Genomic DNA, 21,352 nt, shown 5'->3' on the forward strand with positions numbered 1-21,352 from the left:
CTGCCACATCCGACGAGCGTCGGAGCCGGTGTAGTGGGATTCAATCTTAGTCCTGTATTGATGCTTTGCCTGTTTGATGGTTTGTCGGAGGGCATTGCGGGATTTCTTATAAGCGTCCGGATTAGTGTCACTCCTTGAAGCGGCAGCTCCAGCCTTTAGCTCGGTGTGGATGTTGCCTGTAATCCATTGTTTCTGGTTGGGATATGTACGTACGGCCACTGTGGGGACTACGTTGTCGATACACTTATTGATGAAGCTGGTGACTGAGGTGGTATACTCCTCAATGCCATTGGATGAATCCCGGAACATATTCCTTACCAGACGTAAGTTCTGTTCTGTCTTGCCGATGCATGGAAAACCCAGCCAAATGTATATCCGTGTTGTCGTTCAGCCACGACTCTGTGAAACAGAAGATATTACAGTTTTAATGTCCCGTTGGTAGGATAGTCTCAAATGGAGATCACCCAGTTTATTTTCCAGTGATTGCACGTTGCCCAATAGAACGGATGGTAGAGCTGGCTTACCCACTCTGACAAATTCTTACAGGGCACCCCGATATGTTACATTTGGTATGGGGGGTAGTCTTGTAAGGCTGGTGGGCATCCAATTACGTGTTTGAGAGACTCACCTTTCTATAGAGGGGTCATAATAGTTAGTAGGCCAAACCATTCAGAAACTAGATACATTTTTGTGAGAAGACTGATTTTCAGGGTGTCTCATGGTCTGATAAACACCACTCTTGCTCTGCCACCTTTCACTGCAAATGCAGATGGGTGGGTGGGGGCTCTCTGGAGACTAGGTTTGGACAGGGGCGTGTGGTGCAAGGGGAGGTGAGCCAAGGCCGTGCCCAGGCCTGAGTGTCTGTCTGTGGGTGATAGCTAGGCTGGGGTGACAGGAGGTTGAGGATATCCCTTGGTTAGATCCTCATGTTACTGCAACCTGCTGAGTAGGGCCAGGCAGCAACATACACATACTAGGCCTATACAGTTGAAGTTGACATACACTTAGGTTGGAGTCATTAAAAATAGTTTTTCAACCACTCCACAAATTTCTTGTTAATAAACTATAGTTTTGGCAAGTTGGTTAGGACATCTACTTTGCGCATGACACAAGTAATTTTTCCAACAGTTGTTTTATAGACCGATCATTTCACTTCTAATTCACTGTATACAATTCCAGTGGGTCGTAATGACCATCGTTATGTTTGGAGGAAAAAGGGGGAGGCTTGCAAGCCGAAGAACACCATCCCAACCGTGAAGCACGGCTGTGGCAGCATCATGTTGTGGGGGTGCTTTGCTGCAGAAGGGACTGGTGCACTTCATAAAATAGATGGCTTCATGAGGCAGGAAAATTGTGGATATATTGAAGCAACATCTCAAGACATCAGTCAAAAAGTTAAAGCTTGGTTGCAAGCATACTTCCTAAATTGTGGCAAAATAGCTTAAGGACAGCACAGTCAAGGTATTGGAGTGGCCATCACAAAGCCCTGACCTTAATCCTATAGAGAATGTGTGGGCAGAATTGAAAAAGCGTGTGCGAGCAAGGAGGCCTACAAACCTGTCTCAGTTACACCTGCTCTGTCAGGAGGAATGGGACAAAAATCACCCAACTTATTGTGGGAAGCTTGTGGAAGGCTACCTGAAACGTTTGACCCAAGTTAAATGATTTAAAGGCAATGCTACCAAATACTAATTGAGTGTATGTAAACTTATGACCCACTGGGAATGTGATGAAAGAAATAAAAGATGAAATAAGTCATTTCTATTATTCTGACATTTCACATTCTTAAAATAGTGTTGATTCTAACTGACCTAAGCCAGAGAATGTTTACTAGGATTAAATGTCAGGAATTGTGAATCTGAGTTTAAATGTATTTGGATAAGGTGTATGTAAACTTCCGACTTCAATTCTATATACACACAGGATGATCTAGTATTATCCTAGGTCTACGTTTAGTGTTAAATTTAGACAATGCTTTCCATCCTTTGGCTATAGGAATACTCTTACCCTCAGACCCAGTCGGAAGGAACGACTGATCTGTCTCGCTTTCTCTTTTTCTGTGTATGTTCTTGTCTGTCTCACTCTCTCTCCTCCCCCCTCTCTTTCCATCTCTGTGCTTGGTAAGCCTAGAGTCAGTGGGAGTGTCTTCTGCTGCTGTCCTAATCTGCAAGCAGCTTTGCTCTATCGTCACGGTAACAAGGAGCATATTACTGGGGGAAACAAGGTGTAATTAAGTCTTAAGGTTTTACCAGATGGACAACTCAACTCTGTCTGGAGCAGCATGTCCCTCTACACCAGGGCTCACCAACCTTGTTCCTGGAGAGCTACTGCCCTGTATGTTTTTATTCCAACCCTAATCTAGCGCACCTGATTCTGATAATTTGCTGGTTGATAAGCTGAATCAGGTTAGTTATATCTGGGGTTGGACCAAAACCCTACAGGAGGCTAGCTCTCCAGGAACAGGTTTGGAAAGCCGTGCTCTACACACAGTACAATCTCTCACACCATATCTTTCACACACTACACAAGCCCTCTCTCCACGTGAGTGTTTGCGTGTGGGTACACAGCATGCGTGTTTTCCTGCGCCAGATGATAAACAGAGGGTGGGTGTGTGCGCGCGCACTGCCATACAGATGAGAACTCTTTATTTGTTTATCGCAACATATCAGCAGCCTAGCAGTCTTCCGCACATGAACCTCACCTAAATTACTTTAGTAACCAGTAGGCCAACACTACCTGTATTCTTCAACTGTTGCATTTCATTCGTTACATATTTCTCTGGTGCTCTACTGACTGTCTCGGAAGCATTAATGTTTAAACTTTTTTTTCTCCCTCTCTCCAGAGACGAGGGGCCATCTCTTATGACAGCTCAGATCAGACCGCTCTGTACATTCGTATGCTCGGTAAGTACTACCCACTGTCACATACACATCACATACAGTACAACTTATGCTAGTTACTGTTAGACCTGCCCACAGTCCCCATATTCAGAATGAACAGGCATCATCAGGCTTCTAGATTGCATCAAGGAAAGGAAACCATTTCAGAGAGCGAGAGAGACTCCCCAGATATAAGACTGACCCTAGCCCCCCGACACAAGCCACTGCAGCATAGAGACAGGAGGGGGTCAGGAGACACTGTGGCCCCATCCGATGATACCCCCGGACAGGGCCAAACAGGCAGTATAGAACCCCACCCACTTTGCCAAAGCACAGCCCCCACACCACTAGAGGGATATCTTCAACCACCAACTTACCATCCTGAGACGCGGCTGAGTATAGCCCACAAAGATCTCCGCCACGGCACAACCCAAGGGGGGTGCCAACCCAGACAGGAAGATCACGTCAGTGACTCAACCCATTCAAGTGACGCACCCCTCCTAGGGACGGCATGAAAGAGCACCAGTAAGCCAGTGACTCAGCCCCTGTAAAAGGGTTAGAGGCAGAGAATCCCAGTGGAGAGAGGGGAACCGGCCAGGCAGAGACAGCAAGGATGGTTCGTTGCTCCAGAGCCTTTCCGTTCACCTTCAAACTCCTGGGCCAGACTACACTCAATCATATCAATCACCTACTGAAGAGATGAGTCTTCAGTAAAGACTTAAACCTAACCTAGAAGTAACAAAAGCATGGATACATTTTTCTGCATCATTTTTGGACAGAAAGTTTCAGATTTTTGCAATGTTACATAGATGGAAAAAAGCTGTCCTTGAAACAGTCTTGATATGTTTGTCAAAGAGATCAGGGTCCAGAGTAACGCCGTGGTCCTTCAATTTTATTTGATACGACTGTACAACCATCAAGATTTATTGTCAGATTCAACAGAAGATCTCTTTGTTTCTTGGGACCTAGAACAAGCATCTCTGTTTTGTCAGAGTTTAAAAGTAGAACGTTTGCAGCCATCCACTTCCTTATGTCTGAAACACAGGCTTCTAGGGAGGGCAATTTTGGGGCTTCACCACGTTTCATTGAAATGTACAGCTGTGTGTCATCCGCATAGCAGTGAAAGTTAACATTATGTTTTCGTATGACATCCCCTAGAGGTAAAATATATAGTGAAAACAATAGTGGTCCTAAAACGGATCCTTGAGGAACACCGAAATTTACAGTTGATTTGTCAGAGGAGAAACCATTCACAGAGACAAACTGATATCTTTCTGACAGATGAGATCTAAACCAGGCCAGAACTTGTCCGTGTAGACCAATTTGGGTTTCCAATCTCTCCAAAAGAATGTGGTGATCGATGGTATCAAAAACAGCACTAAGGTCTAGGAGCACGAGGACAGATGCAGAGCCTCTGTCTGATGCCATTTAAAGGTCATTTACCACCTTCACAAGTGCAGTCTCAGTGCTATGATGGGGTCTAAAACCAGACTGAAGCATTTCGTATACATTGTTTGTCTTCAGGAAGGCAGTGAGTTGCTGCGCAACAGCCTTTTCTAAAATTTTTGAGAGGAATGGGAGATTCGATATAGGCCGATAGTTTTTAATTTTTTCTGGGTCAAGGTTTGGCTTTTTCAAGAGGCTTTATTACTGCCACTTTTAGTGAGTTTGGTACACATCCCGTGGATAGAGAGCTGTTTATTATGTTCAACATAGGAGGGCCAAGCACAGGAAGCAGCTCTTTCAGTAGTTTAGTTGGAATAGGGTCCAGTGTGCAGCTTGAAGGTTTAGAGGCCATGATTAATTTCATCATTGTGTCAAGAGATATAGTTCTAAAACACTTGAGTGTCTCCCTTGATCCTAGGTCCTGGCAGAGTTGTGCAAACTAAGGACAACTGAGCTTTGGAGGAATAAGCAGATTTAAAGAGGAGTCCGTAATTGACTTTCTAATGATCATGATCTTTTCCTCAAAGAAGTTCATTAATTTATTACTGCTGCAGTGAAAGCCATCCTCTCTTGGGGAATGCTGCTTTTTAGTTAGCTTTGCGAAAGTATCAAAAATAAATTTTGGATTGTTCTTATTTTCCTCAAGTTGGAAAAAAAATAGGATGATCGAGCAGCAGTGAGGGCTCTTCGATAATGCACGGTACTGTCTTTCCAAGCTAGTCGGAAGACTTCCAGTTTGGTGTGGCGCCATTTCCGTTCCAATTTTCTGGAAGCTTGCTTCAGAGCTCGGGTATTTTCTGTATACCAGGGAGCTAGTTTCTTATGACAAATGTTTTTAGTTTTTAGGGGTGCAACTGCATCTAGGGTATTGCGCAAGGTTAAATTGAGTTCCTCAATTAGGTGGTTAACTGATTTGTGTCCTCTGACGTCCTTGGGTAGGCAGAGGTATTCTGGAAGGGCATCAAGGAATCTTTGGGTTGTCTGAGAATTTATAGCAATACTTTTGATTCTCCTTGGTTGGAGTCTGAGCAGATTATTTGTTGCGATTGCAAATGTAATAAAATGGTGGTCTGATAGTCCAGGATTATGAGGAAAAACATTAAGATCCACAGCATTTATTCCATGGGACAAAACTAGGTCCAGAGTATGACTGTAACAGTGAATAGGTCCAGAGACATGTTGGACAAAACCCACCGAGTCGATGACGGCTCCGAGTCGATGAAAGCCTTTTGAAGTGGGTCTGTGGACTTTTCCATGTGAAATATTTAAGTCACCAAAAATTAGAATATTATCTGATATGACTACAAGGTCCAATAGGAATTCAGGGAACACAGTGAGGAACGCTGTATATGGCCCTGGAGGCCTGTAAACAGTAGCTATAAAAAGTGATTGAGTAGGCTGCATAGATTTCATGACTAGAAGCTCAAAAGACGAAAACGTCTTTTTTATTTATTTTTTTTAAATTGAATTTTACTTTGTTAAATGTTAGCAACACCTCCGCCTTTGCGGGATGCATAGGTCACTAGTGTAACCAGGAGGTGAGGCCTCATTTAACACAGTAAATTCATCAGGCTTAAGCCATGTTTCAGTCAGGCCAATCACATCAAGATTATGATCAGTGATTAGTTCAATGACTATAACTGCCTTTGAAATGAGGGATCTAACATTAAGTAGCCCTATTTTGAGATGTGAGGTATCACAATCTCTTTCAATAATGTCAGGAATGGAGGAAGTCTTTATTCTAGTGAGATTGCTAAGGCGAACACTGCAATGTTTAGTTTTGCCCAACCTATGTCGAGGCACAGACACGGTCTCAATGGGGATAGCTGAGCTGACTACACTGTCTGTGCTAGTGGCAGACTCTACTAAACTGGCAGGCTGGCTATGTCATTGTGGAGTTAGAGCCCTGTCTATGTTGGTATATAAGATGAGAGCACCCCTCCAGCTAGGATGGAGTCCGTCACTCCTCAGCAGGCCAGGCTTGGTCCTGTTTGTGGGTGAGTCCCAGAAAGAGGGCCAATTATCTACAAGTTCTATCTTTTGGGAGGGGAAGAAAACCGTTTTCAACCAGCGATTAAGTTGTGAGACTGCTGTAGAGCTCATCACTCCCCCTAACTGGGAGGGCACCAGAGACAATTACTCGATGCCGACATCTTTCTAGCTGATTTACATGCTGAAGCTATGTTGCGCTTGGTGATCTCTGACTGTTTCATCCTAACATCGTTGGTGCTGACGTGGATAACAATATCTCTATACTCTCTAGCCAGTTTTAACTTTAGCCAGCACCATCTTCAGATTAGCCTTAAAGTCGGTAGCCCTGCCCCCGGTAAACAATGTATGATTGCTGGATGATTCTTTTTAAGTCTAATACTGCGGGTAATGGAGTCGCCAATGACTAGGGTTTTCAATTTGTCAGAGCTAATGGTGGGAGGCTTCGGTGTCTCAGACCCCATAACGGGGGGAGTAGAGACAAAAGAAGGCTCGGCCTCAGACTCGCTGCTTAATGGGGAAAACCAGTTGAAAGTTTCTGTCGGCTGAATGAGCAACAGAGGTTGAGCATTCCTACAGCATTTCCCTCCAGAAGCCATGAGAAAGTTGTCCGACTGTGGGGACCGTGCGAGGGGATTTATACTAACGTTACTATCTGTACTTACTGGTGGCACAGACGCTGTTTCATCCTTTACTACACTGAAATTACCCTTGCCTAACGATTGCGCCTGAAGCTGGGCTTGCAGCTGAGCTATCCTCGCCTTTAAGGCGATCGTTCTCCTGTATATTATGAGTACAGCGACTGCAATTAGAAGGCATCATGTTAATGTTGCTACTTAGCTTCGGCTGTTGGAGGTCCTGACGAACCACATCCAGATAAAGCGCCCGGAGTGAAAAAGTTGAATGAAAAAAAAGTTGAGGTAGCAAAATAAGGTTGGCAACAAAACGCACAGCAACTCTTGACCTCAATTCGGGATAATCGGTACCACAAAAGTGGCTCACCTTTTTAGTCTGGTAAATTTCTATGGCAACAAATCCTTCAGAACGAACCTGCTCCGGGGCAGGCTAACTCCATTTATCCTGAATGAAGTCTCTGAGCTGTGAGTTGAGGACCAATTAAGTAATTTTCCTCCCTCTATCAAAGATTCTGTCATCCCCTACATTTGAGGAAGACGACTGATTTAAATATTTGATTAATCAAATGTTTTTCTTGGCCTTAAATGATTTTAAACTGCCTATCATATTACACATGAGTAATCAGAATGGATTAGAAACTTCCTGCACAGTAAGACTTTGACTTAATAAAATTATGGGTGGGAAAAAAATATTGTGCACACCAAAGACTGCCTTAACAATAAGTAATCAAGTAAAGATGGCCCTTCTAAAAGCTTATTTCACACCATAGCCTGCTGAATTTGCAATATTTTTTTTTTTTTTTTTGGCACAACTTAAAATGTCACTGACTCGCCCACGGATTTATGTTTCAGCATTGTCTCCGTGAAGAGTTTGGCGTTTTGACTAACCATGTGCGACATGCACACGCAGTTACAAGCCTGCTTGAGTTGGCGTCAGGTGGATGAGCAATATCCACCGTTGTAGTATGGTTGAAGCCTGAGCTAGAATGTGAAGCTAACTGAAGCTGGCTAGCTTTAGAAAATCCTGAGTAGATCTAGCGTTCTTTGTAGTATACCCCTCATGTCAATCCCTGGTCCCTTTGATAATCTCACCATCACATAAGGCTTAAGTCATGAATGCGTCCATCCAGGTCAACTGTCGGTCCACAGTATTAAGCCTTTGATTTTTGTATCATATTTTCTGAGGCAGAGATCTAATTTTGTGTCCTGCTGGGCCCATGGGCCTCTGGAATGTTCTAGGCCCTCTGTATGGATGCCAGATGTCCACTCTACTGAGACCAGTGTGGGTGCTTGTCTGTGTGGTTGTTGTTTGTAACAGTCTCTTCTGTCTTGTTGGTATGTACCATGAGACTGGCTAGCTGAACGCTATGATCCCTTACTAATGTCACTTGTTAAATCCAATTCAATCAATTTAGATGAAGGGGAGAAGACAGGTTAAAGAAGGATTTTTAAGCCTTGAGACATGGATTGTGTATGTGTGCCATTCAGAGACCAATATGGTCTTGCCCATGCCCATACCCATACTCAGTTCAAAGTGCCTTTGAACTGGGTATGGTGCTAGGTGCCTGGCACCGGTTTTAGTGTGTGAAGAACTGCAATGCTGCTGGGTTTTTTACACTCGTGTGTATCAAGAATGGTCCACCAACCAAAGGACATCCAGCCAACTTGACACAACTGTGCGAAGCATTGGAGTCAACATGGGCCAGTATCCCTGTGAAATGCTTTCGAAACCTTGTAGCGTTCATGCCCTGACGAATAGAGGCTGTTCTAAGGGAAAACGTGGGGCAACAACATTTTAGGAAGGTGTCTTGGTTATGTTATCTGCACTGCCACACAACAATTGGGGATAACGTTTATGGAATTGAATTTGATTTAGCCCTGCCTACTACAGGGAGTCCCAGTCTTGTTGACCAGATCATACCAAAACAGAGTAGACTCATGTGGGGACACATGGCCTCTTCGGTTCAATTATATATTTTTTTTATATATCTCTCAGCAACTCAGGGTTTATATACAGTTGAAGTTGGAAGTTTACATGTGTTTTTCAACCACTCCACAAATTTCTTGTTAACAAACTATAGTTTTGGCAAGTCGGTTAGGACATCTACTTTGTGCATGACACAAGTCATTTTTCCAGCAATTGTTTAGACAGACATCATTTGAGTCAATTGGAGGTGTATCTGTGGATGTATTTCAAAGCCTACCTTCAAACACAGTGCCTCTTTGCTTGACATCATGGGAAAATCTAAAGAAATCAGCCAAGACCTCAGAAAAACAATTGTAGACCTCTACAAGTCTGGTTCATCCTTGGGAGCAATTTCCAAACGCCTGAAGGTACCATGTTCATCTGTACAAACAATAGTATGCAAGTATAAACACATGGGACCACACAGCCGTCATACCGCTCAGGAAGGAGACTCATTCTGTCTCCTAGAGATGAACGTACTTTTGTGCAAAAAGTGCAAATCAATCCCAGAACAAGTCCTATATCGACATAACCTGAAAGGCTGCTCAGCAAGGAAGAAGCCACTGCTCCAAAACCACCATTAAAAAAAAAAAATGCCAGACTACAGTTTGCAACTGCACGTGGGGACAAAGATTGTACTTGTTGTAGAAATGTCTTCTGGTCTGATGAAACTAAAATAGAACCGTTAGGTTAGATTACTCGTTGGTTATTACTGCATTGTCGGAACTAGAAGCACAAGCATTTCGCTACACTCGCATTAACATCTGCTAACCATGTGTATGTGACAAATAAAATTAGATTTGAACTGTTTGACCATAATGACCATCGTTATGTTTGGAGGTAAAAGGGGGAGGCTTGCAAGCTGAAGAACACCATCCCAACCGTGAAGCACGGGGGTGGCAGCATCATGTTGTGGGGGTGCTTTGCTGCAGGAGAGACTGGTGCACGTCACAAAACAGATGGCATCATGAGGGAGGAAAATTATGTGGATATATTGAAGCAACATCTCAAGACATCAGTCAGGAAGTTAAAGCTTGGTTGCAAATGGGTCTTTCAAATGGACAATGACCCCAAGCATACCTCCAAAGTTGTGGCAAAATTACTTAAGGACGTCAAGGTATTGGAGTGGCCATCAAAGCCCTGACCTCAATCCTATAGAACATTTGTGGACAGAACTGAAAAAGCGTGTGCGAGCAAACCTGACTCCGTTACACTAGCTCTGTCAGAAGGAATGGGCCAAAATTCACCCAACTTATTGTGGGAAGCTTGTGGAAGGCTACCTGAAACGTTTGACCCAAGTTTAGAAATTTTAAAGGCAATGCTACCAAATACTAATCGAGTGTATGTAAACTTCTGAACCACTGGGAATGTGATGAAAGAAATAAAAGCTGAAATAAATCATTCTCTCTACTATTATTCTGGTATTTCACATTCTTAAAATAAAGTGGTGATTCTAACTGACTTAAGATGGCATTTTTACTAGGATTAAATGTCAGGAATTGTGAAACCTGAGTTTAAATGTATTTGGCTAAGGCGTATGTAAACTTCCGACTTCAACTGTGTGTGTGTGTAATCTAGATATATCTCAGCAATCCAGGGTCAATATGTATGTGTGCTCACATATAGCTCACATATATACAAGTATGCATTAAGGTGTCTGTAATAAAATACATGTGACAAACTAATGTAGACATTAATACATGCATTTCTATAGCCTCAAAAATATTTATTACAATGGTGGAGCAGTGTCAAGATGGAGGCATGGCGGCTTCAACACAGTGCCCCCTATTAGTCATCTAGTGTGTGTGTGTGTGTGTGTGTGTGTGTGTGTGTGTGTGTGTGTGTGTGTGTGTGTGTGTATATAAGTAATAGGTTGTTGTTATGGGAGATTATATACAGTACACAGGACCCAGAGATTTCTCTGACCATGTGACCTGACCAGGTAATACTCTGGGGCCCGCAGAGAGGAAGCGGCAAAGCATGACTGTCCCAAAATCTATCCGCTCAAAAATACAGAGCAGGGGAAGTGGGGATTTTTTGGCATGGAGGTTAGTGTGTCAAATATGAGCCCGCGGAGAGAAGCATGAGATTGAACTTCACTCAATCTTCTACAGTTTTCCCGTTTTAGTTTACACTATCAACGTTTCACTCTACTGTGGGAATTGTGATCGAATCAATGCAATATTAACCACTTTCAATGTAATATACCGAATCAAAACGAAATATGCTACATTTAGAATGTAAAACGAGATATGCTACATTTAGTATGTAAAACGAGATATGCTACATTTAGTATGTAAAACGAGATATGCTACATTTAGTATGTAAAACGAGATATGCTACATTTAGTATGTAAAACGAGATATGCTACATTTAGTATGTAAAACGAGATATGCTACATTTAGTATGTAAAACGAGATATGCTACATTTAGTATGTAAAACGAGATATGCTACATTTAGAATGTAAAACGAACTATGCTACATTTAGAATGTAAAACGAGATATGCTACATTTAGAATGTAAAACGAGATATGCTACATTTAGAATGTAAAACGAAATATGAAATATATTTTCTTGTAGGCAGAGCGCATTGGAGTAGGATTCTAAGCTCTGCTTATTATCGGATGTATTAGGTTATGGAATCCGACTTTTTGGATATAATGTTGATATGTTATTTAAATATTGATAATTTATTCAGAACATGAAGAATCATATTTTGTCTTGGTAAAATGTATTTTATAACATAAGTGAAATTTCATCACCAAAGTGTGTTTTCACCCACTTTGGAAAGAGGTGGGTGGACACCCTACAGCAGGGGTGTCAAAGTCAAATGGACGGAGGGCCAAATAGAAAAATCAGCTACAAGACGAGGGCCGGACTGTTCGAATGTTCATTGAAACATTTTTAAATGACGCATATAGTCTAGTGAACCTAATTGAACCTACTGAAAACCTAACAAATATATTACAATATGATCAGATAAATAAAGCAATATTTTCTTATGGCTCTGTCAGTAATCTTTAATTTTCAACAGACACAAAAGACAAATTTCCTTTATATAAATATCCCCATAACATGAACATTAAATGAAAGAAACCGGTATTCAAGGCACCATCAGTAGACTATATTTTCTATTTTAGCAAAAGTGGGCTAAATTTACTTCAAAGAAAAAACAATAATAGCAATTTTCTATCATCCACTCAACTGAAATATTTTTAAAATATAATTGGATTGAAATACAAAAAAATAAAGTGCAAAAATCTATTAATCAAAAACAACACTTTGTTTAAGGAGAAGTAACATGCAGTGAAAACAAATTAAATTTTAACTTTTAAACTTGAACTGAGTAAAAACTCTAAATATGTGATTGCACAGTAATGTTCACTTGTTTGAGGTTGAGGGTGATACTTGGTGGTGTCCCATCTTTTCCACAAGTTCATCAATGTTCGGGGTAAGGCTCTGAGCTGAAGAAATCCTCAGAATTGAGTGGAGGTGTTCAGCAGTAAGTCGACTTCTGTGTGATGTTTTGTTCAGGTTCATCAAAGAAAACAGTTGTTCACACAGGTATGTGCTGCCAAACATAGACAACGTTTGAGCAGCCTGGATGCGCAGCTGGGGCATTGTGCCGGGGAGGAAACGGGCGAACTCCGCAGCACCCACTGCCGCATATTTTGCCCTCAGTGCATCATTGCATTGGAGGTCAATCAACTCCATTTGGAGGTTTGGTGGTGAGCTTTCCACGTCAACAGCAAATGGGTTACCGAGCAGTTCCAACCTGCTTTTTTGTGCTTCAAAGTCAGCAAATCGGCGTCGAAAGTCAGCGGCAAGCATACCTATTTTATCAGCCAACTGTGTGCTCGGGAACGCACTGGTAGAGAGCTTCTCTTTCATGGTCTGGCAGCTGGGAAAGTGGCTCAAATTTTCTTTCCGCATCTGCGTCTCCCACAGAGTCAGTTTGGTTTTAAATGCCTTCACTGTACTGTACATATCAGAGATGACACGATCCCGACCCTGCAGCTGCAAGTTTATTGCATTCAGATGACTCGTAATGTCACACAGAAAAGCCATTTCACACAGAAACATTTCGTCTCGGAGTTGTGTTGTGTCTTTCCCTTTGCTGTCCAAGAACAGACAAATCTCCTCACGAAGCTCGAAACATCTTTGAAGCACCTTTCCCTGGCTTAGCCATCGCACCTCTGTGTGATAAGGCAAATCACCATGCTCCGTTTCTAACTCCGTCAGAAATGCCTTGAACTGGCGGTGATTCAAACCTTTGGCTCTGATAAAGTTAACTGTGCGCGTGATGATGCTCATTACATGCTCCATTTTCAAGGCTTTACCGCACAACGCTTCCTGGTGTATGATACAATGATAAGCTGTCAGCTCACCTGTCGCGTTTTCCTCTTGCATCTTTTCCCGTATCTTCGCCACCAGTCCGCTCCTGTGTCCACACATCGCAGGTGCTCCGTCGGTTGTCAAACCCACGAGTTTTTCCCAAGGCAGCTCCATCTCATTTACACATCTTGACACCTCTTCATACAAATCATGCCCCGTAGTTGTGCCATGCATAGGACGTAAAGCCAAAAACTCCTCTGTCACGCTTAGGTTGGAGTCCACTCCGCGGATGAAAATTGACAACTGGGCAATGTCAGAAATGTCGGTGCTCTCATCCACAGCCAAGGAATATGCAATAAAATCTTTTCCCTTTTTCACAAGCTGCTCTTTTAGATTGATGGACAACTGGTCTACTCTCTCGGCAATGGTGTTTCTGCTCAGACTCACATTTAAAAAGAGTTGCCTTTTTTCTGGGCAAACTTCGTCACAAACTTTAATCATGCAGTTTTTGATGAAATCCCCCTCCGTAAATGGCCGGGCTGATTTAGCGATCTCTTCTGCCAAAATAAAACTGGCCTTGACAGCAGCCTGGCCTTGTGATTTGGCTTTTTTGAACAGAGCCTGTCGAGATTTGAGGCCTCGTTTTAATTCCTCTGCCTTTTGTAGCCTTTGTTCCATGTCCATATTCTTGTTTTTGTCCGCGTGTTTCGTTTCATAATGTCGTCTCAGATTATACTCTTTCAGTACCGCCACACTTTCTCCACACAGAAGACACACAGGTTTTCCAGCTACCTTCGTGAACATATACTCCGACTCCCACCTTGTTTGAAACCCCCGGTTCTCAGTATCCACCTTCCGTTTTGCCATTTTTGATGGGTATCTGAAAGTTAATTTTACTGTGATGCTGACGACTGCTGTGCCAATAAATATTGAAATGAAGCAGCCTACTGCTCGGTGCGTCACCTTTGCATTGTGGGAAATGTAGTATTGGTGCGTGTAAAAGATCTGCGGGCTGCCGGCTTGCTGCGGGCCGGTTCTAATAATAAATCAAGATCATCCCAGGGGCCGTAAAAAACCTTCTTGCGGGCCGGATGTGGCCCGCGGGCCTTGACTCTGACATATGTGCCCTACAGTATATAGATCATCTTTGTTGATTCCTGCCTGGTGGAAGCCATTATGGTTCATACTGCAAATGAGTTTGTGATAACCTTGAATACACTACACATTTGCATTTCCTGCTGTGCAGGACATTTCCTGGAACAACAGGGTGATCAAATGTGGATCTTACACCTGTAGTATTTTTGGATAATATGTTGGAAGATGAAGTTCGATTAAAAACCCAAAACGATTACTGACCTCACACTAGTTAAAAAAAATCTGAAGACAATCTAAATCATTAGCTATTTTGCTTCAGCATGAAGCTTAATTCAACAACTTAACAATTGATTTACTGCTGCTAGCTTTCCCCTGGTTATCTCTGGCTCTAGTATTAGGCCTACTTTGAGAGCATGTGTTTGTGTGGACTCTGGATATTACAGTTATTGTTAAGAGGTGCAGCAGGATCCCAGTTTAGGACATGCTGGCTATTTGCCAGGGCCTGTGAAAAGTTCCTAGGCCAGTCTGATCTGTTGCTGTGTTGTCATACAGTGGGTTTAAGAACATTAGAGTGTAGAGGTCAGGACACATGGGTAATCAACGGTCTGACCCGTATCCCCCCCGCCCAGCTCAAGGCCCGTTGGCACGCAGAATGGAAAACCTTAACTCTGCATCTCATCACACACACACACACACACACACACACACAATTACTTGCCATTGCATCTGTGTGAGAAAGTGGAAGAGTTTAACCTGTAAATGCTGTGTAAACTATATGTAATGTTACCATCCATTACTTTCTTTAATGGTAATTCCCAGTTTTGCTATTTTCAAGGGGCTTTTGTTATATTCAAACAGCTGTTCCCAAGTAAGTTGCAAGCTGGTGGGAGAGAGACTGTACAGTACTGTATGCCTGATTTGATCTAATGTACAAATCAGCATTGAAGAGCTGCACTAGTCTGTCAGTCTGACATTACTGCTGAATGACTCATATAGAAGACTAGTATTGACTGGGTTGCCTGGGAAAGTGCCATAGTACCATAACGATACTGTCAGCGCTCGCCTCTGACTATAACACACTAACCTGTCTACTCTACTGTGTTACTGTAGGTCCCTCTGCTGCTCCTAGCCTGTCTGTCTACTAATACTAGTGTTACTGTAGGTCCCTCTGCTGCTCCTAGCCTGTCTGACTACTAATACTAGTGTTATTGTAGGTCCCTCTGCTGCTCCTAGCCTGTCAGACTACTAATACTAGTGTTACTGTAGGTCCCTCTGCTGCTCCTAGCCTGTCTGCTCCTAGCCTGTCTGACTACTAATACTAGTGTTATGTGCCTGGCATGGCATTGCATGCTCAGCTGTCAGCTTTTCCTTGCTCTTTTAGGCTGTGTTAACACACGCAGCCCAGTTCTGATATTTGTTTTCACTAATAGGTCTGTTGACCAATAAGATCTGATGTGAAAAAATCTGATGTGATTGGTCAAAAGACCAATTAGTGGAAAAAATATCAGAATTGAGCTGTCTTTGTAAACACAGCCTTGGTGGTCTACAAGTTGCCTCTCTTTGATTGAGAGAGCGTGAAAGTGTTTGTGTGTGTGAGAGGAGTGTGTGAGAGCTCTTTATCCACTATATATTACATGACTCTTGAGGATGTGTGTGTTGCTTTCCTCTAGGAGATGTGAGAGTGAGAAGTCAGGTAGGATTTGACCCAGAAGGAAAAGGTTCCTACTCGTACCTGTGCATCGACTTCCGCACCCTACACTGTGAGTATGAACCATGATAAAAACCTTCCCATTCCTCACTACCTGCCTTAGAGGCTTTTCTCATTGACGAAAGTTGGAGAGGCAGTGTGACGACATTTCATGAACTTTTCAATGAACATTAGCAAAGGGAACATTGTGCCGCGTGAGGTTTTGGCGCTTGGCAGCTGACATTTACTGTAAATATCCCAGTATAGCCACTAGCCAGCATGCTTCAACTTTGCAATCGACTTTTATCTTAACCATGTTACATGTGTGAAAAAAATGGAACCAAACCACATTACACTCTTCAATAATGCAACAATTCACAAGCATGTGTCGACAATAAAGGATTTAATTTCTCGTCTGTAGGTTACTGGTTACATTTTAGCATGTCCTCACCAAGTAACGCTAGCCTATCAAATATAAGATAAGGTCTACTAACCCTTAATATGATTATAAAGGTACAGTAGACCTACCTTACAGCCTTTCGTAAGGCTTCATTTTGATCAATATAATGGAAATCATTTGGCCTACATATGGTAAAAGCAAATTGTGACTGAAAACGTGAGTATTTTTATATATATATATATATATATATATATATAGCTCAAAAAAATAAAGGGAACACTTAAACAACACAATGTAATTCCAAATCAATCACATTTCTGTGAAATCAAACTGTCCACTTAGGAAGCAACACTGATTGACAATACATTTCACATGCTGTTGTGCAAATGGAATAGACATCAGGTGGAAATTATAGGCAATTAGTAAGACACCCCCAATAAAGGAGTGGTTCTGCAGGTGGCAACCACAGACCACTTCTCAGTTCCTATGCTTCCTGGCTGATGTTTTGGTCACTTTTGAATGCTGGCGGTGCTTTCACTCTAGTGGTAGCATGAGACGGAGTCTACAACCCACACAAGTGGCTCAGGTAGTGCAGCTCATCCAGGATGGCACATCAATGCGAGCTGTGGCAAGAAGGTTTGCTGTGTCTTTCAGCGTAGTGTCCAGAGCATGGAGGCGCTACCAGGAGACAGGCCAGTACATCAGGAGACGTGGAGGAGGCCGTAGGAGGGCAACAACCCAGCAGCAGGACCGCTACCTCCGCCTTTGTGCAAGGAGGAGCAGGAGGAGCACTGCCAGAGCCCTGCAAAATGACCTCCAGCAAGCCACAAATGTGCATGTGTCTGCTCAAACGGTCAGAAACAGACTCCATGAGGGTGATATGAGGGCCCGACGTCCACAGGTGGGGGTTGTGCTTACAGCCCAACACCGTGCAGGACGTTTGGCATTTGCCAGAGAACACCAAGATTGGCAAATTCGCCACTGGCACCCTGTGCTCTTCACAGATGAAAGCAGGTTCACACTGAGCACGTGACAGAGTCTGGAGACGCCGTGGAGAACGTTCTGCTGCCTGCAACATCCTCCAGCATGACCGGTTTGGCGGTGGGTCAGTCATGGTGTGGAGTGGCATTTCTTTGGGGGGCCGCACAGCCCTCTGTGTTCGCCAGAGGTAGCCTGACTGCCATTAGGTACCGAGATAAATCCTCAGACCCCTTATGAGACCATATGCTGGTGCGGTTGGCCCTGGGTTCCTCCTAATGCAAGACCATGCTAGGTCTCATGTGGCTGGAGCGTGTCAGCAGTTCCTGCAAGAGGAAGGCATTGATGCTATGGACTGGCCCGCCCATTCCCCAGACCTGAATCCAATTGAGCACATCTGGGATATCATGTCTTGCTCCATCCACCAACGCCACATTGCACCACAGACTGTCCAGGAGTTGGCGGATGCTTTAGTCCAGGTCTGGGAGGAGATCCCTCAGGAGACCATCCGCCACCTCATCAGGAGCATGCCCAGGCGTTGTAGGGAGGTCATACAGGCACGTGGAGGCCATACACACACACTACTGAGCCTCATTTTGACTTGTTTTAAGGACATTACATCAAAGTTGGATCAGCCTGTAGTGTGGTTTTCCACCTTAATTTTGAGTGCGACTCCAAATCCAGACCTCCATGGGTTGATAAATTTGATTTCCATTGATCATTTTTGTGTGATTTTGTTGTCAGCACATTCAACTATGTAAAGAAAAAAGTATTTAATAAGAATATTTAATTCATTCAGATCTAGGATGTGTTATTTTAGTGTTCCCTTTATTTTTTTGAGCAGTGTATATGCTGCTCAAAGAAATCAAGGGAACACTAAAATAACACATCCTAGCTATTACCATTTATACTGTTCGCTGCCCTGCTCAGAGTGGGGGCAACTGTCGGGCGAGTGTCGTGCACTACCTCCAGAGGTAGCGTTAGATACGCAGCAAGTTCACATGATTACAAAATATATAGCCCAGGGTATTCTTTTGAAACCTCTAGAGAATCTGTCGTATTGTGAAAAGGGTGCTACTTGCTACCCACACTGAAACACTGAAGACTGGAATGCCAAGACCCATTATTAAAAACAAACCAATAGAAGAGTGACTGAATATCTCTATATACCCAGTCTCAATTCATGCACTTGGTAGTGGCATACAGTATTATTTTTCTCTAGCTACCCTCACTGATCCAGTCAAATTTTATTTGTCACATGCACCAAATACAACAGGTATTACCTTACTGTGAAATGCTGACTTACAAACCCTTAACCAACAATGCAGTTCAAGAAATATAGTTAAGAAAATATTTACTAAATTAACTAAAGTTTTTTTTTTTTAAATCTAATCAAACAAAAAGTAACGCAAGAAATGTACATAACAATAATGAGGCTCTATACAAGGGGTACCGGTACAGGTTAGTCAAGGTCATTTGTAAAGACAATGCACAGATAATATACAGCGAGTAGCAGTAATGTAAAAACATCAGTTAAGAAAGCTAGAGATGGAACCCAAATACATGCATACATACAGCCCTACCCCTGTGAGTACTACCTTTCTTTAACTCTGTAGATCTGCTACGTACAGCCCTACCTCTGTGAGTACTACCTTTCTTTAACTCTGTAGATCTGCTACGTACAGCCCTACCTCCGTGAGTACTACCTTTCTTTAACTCTGTAGATCTGCTACGTACAGCCCTACCCCTGTGAGTACTACCTTTAACTCTGTAGATCTGCCACACCAGACAGATTGACTGACAGATGTTGGTGCAGATCTTATTTATTTCACACACTGATTAGTCTTCCTCGCCATCTAACACTGGCTGTCTTAATGTAAATAAGTAAGTCAACCTCAAGAATGCTTTTGTGACTGAGCAGGGTTGGTGATCAGGAAGTGAAGTTACATTTAATTCAGTCATGTCTTTTAGCGAAAAGACGGTACAATATTTAATTCAAGAATTTAATGTCAATTCATCTCCTAAATGTTTTAAATTACCCACCCCCCAAACCTGAATGTGAGTCCTGCTGCGTGACGTCAGGGACTCCCAGCCCAGAAGAGTTCTCTCTCTGCCGATATACGTTTTGTGTGCGTGTTCACTTCCTGGTTTAAAAGTAATGGCCTTTCTCGGAATGCTGACGGGCTTCCTAAGTGGGACCAAGGCTTTCCAGCCAGCCATGGTGTGTGGGGGGGGTGTGTGTGTCCACTGACAAAGCACAACTTGTGGTGTGTGTGAAGGCAGTAGGCTAAGAACAGGTGGTGAGTCAGCGGTGTAAGTGTGTGTCCACCCTTGGGCAGTAGTGTTCATAGTCAACCAGTCTTAAATCCAGTGTGACCTCACTGGAATGAAGTACATCAATCATTTGTTTTCTACACGTCTCTTATTCTTATTGATTTATTCTATTGTTTCATCAGTGTTCCAATTCTTATTCACTTATTCAACATTTGGTCATTTGGATAGCCCTTACTGTCTAAATTATAAGTCCACCCAAACATTCGTTGTGCAACATTGCTGAATAGGATTTAGAGCAGTTTGAGACTCTGCGGATTATCAAGCAGAGTACATTACTAAATGATTATACAGTGTCCCTCTTTGTCCCTTTCTGTAGAGCAGGAAACTGTCCAGTAAAACTCTCCCTTTTAAAAGTTCATATTCTGATATCCAAATAATGTTGTTGACTTGTCCTTTACTCTTATGTGTGGCCAAAGCATTGGAGAAAAAAGTACTAACTCCCCACCTCAAACTTGTATCTCAAACAGACTGTTTAAAAAATTCTGGCCACTTCCTCATACTCCTGGGGAGGATGAGCTGGCCAATCAGCAGTCTACTTGCATGAATATTTTTAATGACTGGTATACACACCATTCTGTTGTTGGGGTACGCCCACGCCATTAATTGTGTTTTTGGGGTACACCCACACCATTCCAACACAGTAAAGCTGCTTTTTAACATATATAGTTTTCCTTTAAAAAAAAAAAGAAGAATTATTTCACTCATATATTGTAAGTAATTATAGGTCATATTTCATAGAAATCTGGAAACACTGAACAGTTACTTTAAATCTATGCATTATATTTCTACCATGTTGTAAACCCTTCACTTCTAACTAACTTAGATGTTCTGAGCCTTTGTCTCTGTGCCTTCAGCCTGCTCAGACTCTAGTCTTATCCCTGATCCTGGCTTCAGTTCGGCTGGGCCTGTGTCTGGCAGGAGGCTCCGCAGACTGCTCAGCTTCCAGAGGTACCTGCACTCCTCCCGTCTACTGCGGGGAACACCCCACCTCAACCCCCTCCACATCCTGGATGAGGACTACACCGGACAGGCCAAGGTCCGATGCTCACACTCTCTTAGCCAATCATATACACGTATGCATGCATACACAATTCATATTTCTGTCTTAACACAGACCTACATTTGCATGTTTTCTCTTGCAGTGTATGCTGGAAAGGGTCGCGACCTGGAATTTCGACATTTTCCTCTATGACAGATTAACCAATGGTATGTTTCTGACATATCCATCTTTCTCCCAAAAGCCTTAGCTACATATTTGTATTCAATCAAATGTATTTATGAAGCTCTTTTTACATCAGCAGATGTAACAAAGTGCTGTACAGAAACCCAGCCTAAAACCCCAAACAGCAAGCAATGCAGATGTAGAAGCACGGTGGCTAGCAAAAACTCCCTAGAAAGGCAGAAATCTAGGAAGAAACCTAGAGAGGAACCAGGCTCCGCCGGGTGGCCAGTCTTCTATTGACTGTGCCGGGTGGAGATTATAAGCGTACATGGCCATTTAAGGCCAGATTGTTCTTCAAGATGTTCATCATCCTCAGAGAATAAGCGAAACAGTGTAACATTACTGCATAGGCCTCCTTTCAACTCAGGCATTTGTAGACAATGGC

General features: G+C 42.9%; 1 protein-coding gene across 3 annotated transcripts in view; it reads left to right on the forward strand.

Annotated features, from left to right (window-relative positions):
* LOC139420245 (high affinity 3',5'-cyclic-AMP phosphodiesterase 7A-like) overlaps window positions 1-21,352 on the forward strand; it is a 42,654-nt gene that overhangs the window by 14,834 nt on the left and 6,468 nt on the right. Inside the window, exons 2-6 of one of the 3 annotated variants that reach the window (XM_071170113.1) lie at window positions 2,843-2,903; window positions 15,182-15,214; window positions 16,017-16,106; window positions 20,600-20,781; window positions 20,888-20,951. In XM_071170113.1, coding sequence (XP_071026214.1) covers window positions 2,843-2,903; window positions 15,182-15,214; window positions 16,017-16,106; window positions 20,600-20,781; window positions 20,888-20,951 — 430 coding nt within the window. The remainder of the gene's footprint in view (window positions 1-2,842; window positions 2,904-15,181; window positions 15,215-16,016; window positions 16,107-20,599; window positions 20,782-20,887; window positions 20,952-21,352) is intronic. The other 2 variants (XM_071170114.1, XM_071170115.1) reach the window with 2 other exon arrangements.

The sequence above is a fragment of the Oncorhynchus clarkii genome, chromosome 11 (assembly GCF_045791955.1).
Source record: "Oncorhynchus clarkii lewisi isolate Uvic-CL-2024 chromosome 11, UVic_Ocla_1.0, whole genome shotgun sequence".
Classification (NCBI taxonomy): Eukaryota; Metazoa; Chordata; class Actinopteri; order Salmoniformes; family Salmonidae; genus Oncorhynchus; species Oncorhynchus clarkii.